The sequence below is a fragment of the Lepidothrix coronata genome, unplaced genomic scaffold, assembly GCF_001604755.1.
Source record: "Lepidothrix coronata isolate B3197 unplaced genomic scaffold, Lepidothrix_coronata-1.0 Scaffold77, whole genome shotgun sequence".
In the NCBI taxonomy this organism is placed as follows: domain Eukaryota; kingdom Metazoa; phylum Chordata; class Aves; order Passeriformes; family Pipridae; genus Lepidothrix; species Lepidothrix coronata.
The window spans coordinates 18,206-24,009 of record NW_016690257.1 but is presented as its reverse complement, the minus strand read 5'-3'; the positions used below and the strand labels follow the sequence as shown (position 1 = coordinate 24,009).

At 49.9% G+C, this 5,804-nt stretch overlaps 1 protein-coding gene across 2 annotated transcripts in view; it reads left to right on the top strand.

Annotated features, from left to right (window-relative positions):
* SMAD4 (SMAD family member 4) overlaps positions 1 to 5,804 on the top strand; it is a 25,373-nt gene that overhangs the window by 17,188 nt on the left and 2,381 nt on the right. For both annotated transcript variants that reach the window (XM_017819747.1, XM_017819746.1), the window contains 4 exons: positions 140 to 190; positions 2,053 to 2,236; positions 3,150 to 3,318; positions 4,550 to 4,688. In XM_017819747.1, the coding sequence (XP_017675236.1) occupies positions 140 to 190; positions 2,053 to 2,236; positions 3,150 to 3,318; positions 4,550 to 4,688 (543 nt within the window). The remainder of the gene's footprint in view (positions 1 to 139; positions 191 to 2,052; positions 2,237 to 3,149; positions 3,319 to 4,549; positions 4,689 to 5,804) is intronic.

The following is a 5,804-nucleotide window of genomic DNA, read 5'->3' as shown; positions in this document are numbered from 1 at the left end:
CAAGTCCACAGCATGCTGGACAACTTGTTCTGTGATGGAGGAAACTAACGAAGTGTGATTTATTTCATAGGAAAACAAGCTAAGAAAGAAAACCTCCTTTTTCCTGGTGTAAAACGAATTGCATGTTTTGTTTTTAAAGGGCCAGTTCACAACGAACTCGCATTCCAGCCTCCTATATCAAATCATCCTGGTGAGTGAACTCTTAACATGTGATACTAATATTGAGATAGATAGATATATATATAGATATGCTAATGTTGTGAGAAGGAGAGGAACCGTGCTATGATAAATCTGATTTTGAGTTTGGGCATCTCTGTTGGAGCGGAGGCCTGCGTAGTTGAAAAGCCTAAAAGTTTATTCCTTGTTTATTCCTTGGTCCGTTACTAGGGCAGTGCCAGGAATTAAACTGCTGATAGTTGCTGGCTGAACTTTAACTGTAGCTAAATCGTATTTCACGGTTTTTTTAAATGTTGATCTTTCACCCCGTTGACTTCATCCCGCTGAGTCCTCCCGGACGGGAGCAATTTATTTGAAGATAAACCAGAAGGAATTGAGGCACCTCGGTTTAATTTTTTTCTAATAGAGCCAGAACAGTTCCTTAAGGCGAGCAAGTGTGCTGTTGGGTGCTGCTGTCTGTGGTGTGGGAGGGTCAGTGGCAGCACTGGGAGAGCTCTCCTTCCCCTCAGCTTCTCAGGGTGTTGTGTTTGGGGCATCCCATCGTGTTCTGCTCCTCCTGCTCTGGGTGCACTGTGGTGCTGATACAGTGACAGGACGGGGGGAGATGGCTTACCACTGGCAGAGGGGTTCTGTTAGATATTGGGAAGAGATTCTTGAGGGTTCTGAGGCCCTGGCCCAGGTTGCCCAGAGAAGCTGTGGCTGCCCCTGCATCCTTGGAAGTGTCCAAGGCCGGGTTGGACGGGGCTTGGAGCAACCTGGGCTGGTGGAAGGTGTCCCTGCCCATGGCAGGGGGTGGGACTGGATGAGCTTTAAGGTCCCTTCCAGCCCAAACCAGCCTGTGATTCCAGGACTTCCTTTACCCTCCCCGACAAGCACGTCCCAGCTGTGTTACCCTTCTGTGAAAACGGATCCTTACAGTCACCAGCAGTGCCGAGTCCCCAGAATCCCCAGTGACTGCAGCTTGTGACAGCTTCAGGTTTTAATGTGCCTGAGGAGAGAAACTCTGAGCAGGGAAAAGCACACACAGCACACCGCAGGAGGCTTGACAGGCCAGATGCTCCCAGGTGGCACAGAAACAGCAGACACTCGTGTGCAAAATCACCCTGTCTCCTCTGTCGGGTTCCGTCACTTAACTCGAGTGTTTGGGTTTCAGTGGAACCCTCCGGGGAGTCTGGGTCTTCCTTCCTTTGTAGGCAACTGTCTTTCCTCTGCAGGCAGTTTTTCAGGCAGCCAGGAGAAGTTAAAAGGCACCTCTTTGCTGTGAAAACACGCCGTTTTGTTCTGCCCCCTCTCTTAATTCTTCCTGGTTTTATCCCGTCCCCGACTTTGTGTGCAGACAAGATCGGGGTGTGTGATCTTTGATGTGTGCTTTTTTTCCCCCCGTTGCCCTGCTTTCCAGATCCAGTTCCCTTTGCAGGGAGGGTAGAGAAATCTGACTTCACCTGGGAGGTGATTCCTCCTGTATCTCAAAGCCAGATCTGTTTCAGAGTCAGTTTCTGCCAGCCCAGCCAGGCGTGGACATAAATGTACGACTCCCTTATACTTAAAGCTGTACTTATGAAGTGCAGGAGTGCAGGTGGCTTACAAAATCCAGCTGGAATTAGGATACAAGCACAAAACCTTGTAAGATCTTAGCTGCAGAAGCCTCCAGCACTGACGTGTGCCCAGATAAAAACAACAAGCCCGTGTTTGTCCCCGTGTGTAGTATTTTTCTGTGTCGCAGACGTGCCTTTGTCTATCAGAACCCGCTTATGTGAACGTGCACTCCTCTCTGAACGACAACTGCAGTTTGCAGAAGGCTTAATTGATTGTCTGGAGTGGATTTGTAGGCCTTTTTTTGCGCCTTTCGGTCGGTTAACTGTGAGCGTTCCTCAGCCCCAGAGTACTGGTGTTCGATCGCGTACTTCGAGATGGACGTGCAAGTCGGGGAGACGTTCAAGGTCCCCTCCAGCTGCCCCATCGTCACCGTGGATGGATACGTGGATCCTTCTGGGGGAGACCGCTTCTGCCTGGGCCAGCTTTCCAACGTGCACAGAACAGAAGCCATAGAGAGAGCGAGGTACCCCTGAGAGCTCCGGCTGCCCGTGGGGTGGTGGCGGTGCTTTGTTTTGTCTGCGGTGTGTGGGATCTCCAGAGCTGGTGTGTGTTTGTCTGGGCTGAGTTACCTCGGACTGTGTGTCTCTGTGCCGCTCCTGGGGTGGTGAGCTGTGTGACAAGAGCCCTGCAGAGGCCTTGCAAGCCTCTCTCTGCTTTGCTCCCAGAGGCTGTGCTTCGGGGATAAAATTAGCGACTCGTGCCGTTACGTGTGCGGGCTGAGTGCTGGCTCTCCACACCACAGGGTGGTGTGAGAAGGGCTGCAACACAGAGATTTGTCAAAGGAGCAAAGGGAGGTTCATAGGGAACCGTTGGGTTTTCATCCTCCTGCCGTGCTTGGGCTGGGCTTTGATGTGGAAGCACAGAGAGCTGAAGCAATCTCGCAGCTTTTCTTCCCCCTCTTTGAAAGGAGAAGGAGGAAAACGACTCCCTGTCTCTGGAAATGTCACGTTGTGACAATCAAAATGTTAGACTGTGATCCAGACAAACAGTTCTGCATTAAAACGTGCCTTTTTTTTTTAACGTTCTTGAGTGACTTTCCATAAAAAAATACTTGTGGGACTTTACACTTCTGAGCCCATTTGGTGTCCCAGCCCTGTGCTGTCTGCGAGTGTGGTGGTTGCTGATCAGATATCTCCGCTTCTGCCTTCTGTGTTTCCCACAGACCTTTACATGACTTCACAGGTGGGTTTTTATTTCTCTGGTCCACGTAACTAGGCACTAACTCACCCCTAAAACAACAGCTCCGGTTTCAGATGCGAGCGGGGAGCGCGAAGCTGAGGCGCCGCAGGCTGGAGGGAGCTGCTTGTGTCTTGTTCTGCGTGAGCACACAGGTGCATTGGCTCTGTTTTTTTTTTTTTCCCCCCCCTTCCCCAAAGGTTGCACATAGGCAAAGGGGTGCAGCTGGAGTGCAAGGGGGAAGGCGACGTGTGGGTGCGGTGCCTGAGCGACCACGCGGTGTTCGTGCAGAGCTACTACCTGGACAGGGAGGCAGGACGTGCCCCGGGGGACGCCGTGCACAAGATCTACCCAAGTGCATACATAAAGGTTGGTCTGGGGCTCCGGGGTTGAAAACTGGGGGGGGTGGGGGGCACGTATTTGGCTCCTGGAGATGTTAGGGAGGCGCAGAAATAACGGCGTGACTTCGCTTCAAAAAAACGGCCTGAGAATTTCGCCTGGGGTGACCTGTAAAACTCGCCCCAAGCTGAACGTGTCGTGGGGGCACTGTAAAAGTAAGTTCATTTTGTGTTTCATCGCCAGCAGTTTTTTGTGGTTTTAGGTCTAAACCAGCTGCTGCTGGGATTTTTAGCACAGGTTGTGTCAGCTGCTTCTCTCCGAAACAAGAAAAGCGGGGAAAACACGTGTAAATTCAGTAGAAACGTAAAGTGTGTTTTGAACTGGTTACCAAGAGGGAGGTGATCTAGAGATCAGAGGAAGTTGCGTGGAAACAAAGTGTTTTGGGGAGGTTCCCAGTTGGGCACACCTCTGCCAGGCTTTAAGCTTTATTTTGGGCAAAGCCACGCTTGTGAAAAAATCAGTCTTGTGTTAAACTGCTTGAAACCCGCGGTGGGTTATTTTTTTTAATCGTCGGTTTTGCAGGCAAGTTACTCAGTGAAGGTGAAAGAAACTCCACCAGCCTCTGTGTATGAGCCTTCTAGTGTGAGATCAGAGTTCCTGTACGTTAATTGATGGCAAATAGTGATTAGTGATCACAAAGGTGCAGAATGCCATCCACCCGAAACCTGCAGCTTCAGACCTGTCAACCGCTGGTATTTCTTTTGAATAGACTAGCACAGTTCAGTGAAGCAAAGTTGTTCGGTTCATTTACTTATTTTTTCGTTATTTATATTTATATTTTCGTTTATTTATGCGTTTTATTTGTTGGCTTCTTTTTTTTTTTTTTTCTAAATTTATACGCCTTTTTTTCTGGAAGTCCAGGGGTTTGGCTGGAAAGCAGGAATATAACCGGGCTGTAGCATCCTTCAGCCTGTGACCCTGCAGCCATTTCCACACCGGGCGCTGCTTCAGGCAGGTTCTGGTGCTGCCGGTGGTGGTGACATCACGGGAGGAGCCTCTGAGGAATCGGCTTGAAGGGGTTATTTCTGCTAGAAATGAAAGCAGCCGGGGCAGGTTCGCTTTCACCCGGGCGTGGGGCGGGACCGCAGGAGTCGCTCTGGGAGCGCAGGGAGGTTACTGGGGGGTGGGGTTTGGGGAGTTCTGCCCTTTGCTGATTCTGACGAGTCTGACCGGTTCGGTGTTTCGATGTTGTTGTTCTCAGGTGTTTGATTTGCGCCAGTGCCACCGCCAGATGCAGCAGCAGGCTGCCACTGCCCAGGCTGCCGCTGCCGCCCAGGCTGCAGCCGTGGCAGGGAACATCCCCGGGCCGGGATCCGTGGGTGGAATCGCCCCAGCCATCAGTAAGTGCCTCAAGCAGCTCCGTTTGCTTTTGTTCTCCTCACCTGAAAACAGTGGGGGTGTTTTCACCTCAGACAGGGGTACTTTGGGCTGCTCAGACCCCAGACTGAAAAGCCATTTTTGGTGCCTGAGCTCGTAAGAATGTTGCTGAAAACAACGGGGATTACTGGGCAACAAAAGCCCTTGACCAGGTGTGTAGAAAAACTTAAGATCCTCAGAGAAGAGAGTGTGAGAGTGTTTTTCCCTTTTTTTAATAATTTTTTTTATTAGTCTAGGCTGGCGTTTTCTTAGCTGCTAAATTCTAGATCCTTGAAATTGTTCCTGAACCACCTTTAAAAGTGAAAGTACTTACATGTCTCAGTCTGCTTTGTGTGCCACAGTGTTTTCTTGATTCCTTGTCTTGCCATGTGGCTCTTCCCAACTGTCCTTCGAATTGTTTAAGGCATTTTGAGGAATGTATTAAACTTTTTTTTTTTTTTTTTTGCCTTAGCCGTACTGGTGAATTGAAGTTTGCCAGCTGTATTTATTTTTGCCTTTTTATTTTACTGGCTGTGAGCACTGTCGTTTTGCTAATCCAGCTTCCTGCAGGTGACCAGTCTGAGTTCCTACACTGAAAATGCAGCGTTTGGCAGACCTCAGGAATAACTGTTTAGTGACTGTGCTTCCTAAAGAGGGTTTACATGCGTTGTAAGGCACTTGGGTTTCATCCCGTCTGCTTTGTGTAGGTTTAGTTGGGGTGTTAGGAAGGAATTCTTTGCTGGCTATGAGGCCCTGGCACAGGTTTCCCAGAGAAGCTGTGGCTGCCCCTGGATCCCTGGAAGTGTTGGAAATCCAGGTTGGACGGGATTTGGGCTAGTGGAAGTTGTCCCTGCCCGTGGTAGTGGAGTGGAACTGATGGTCTGTAAGGTCCTTTCCAACCCACCCTTCTGTGATTCTCTGATCACAGAGAGCTTTGTGTTTCAGCACCCTTCAGGAGTGCAGAACACTGACAAAAAATGTGTATTCCAGCACCCTTCAGGAGTGCAGAACACTGACAAAAAATGTGTATTCCAGCACCCTTCAGGAGTGCAGAACACTGACAAAAAATGTGTATTCCAGCACCCTTTCAGGAGTGCAGA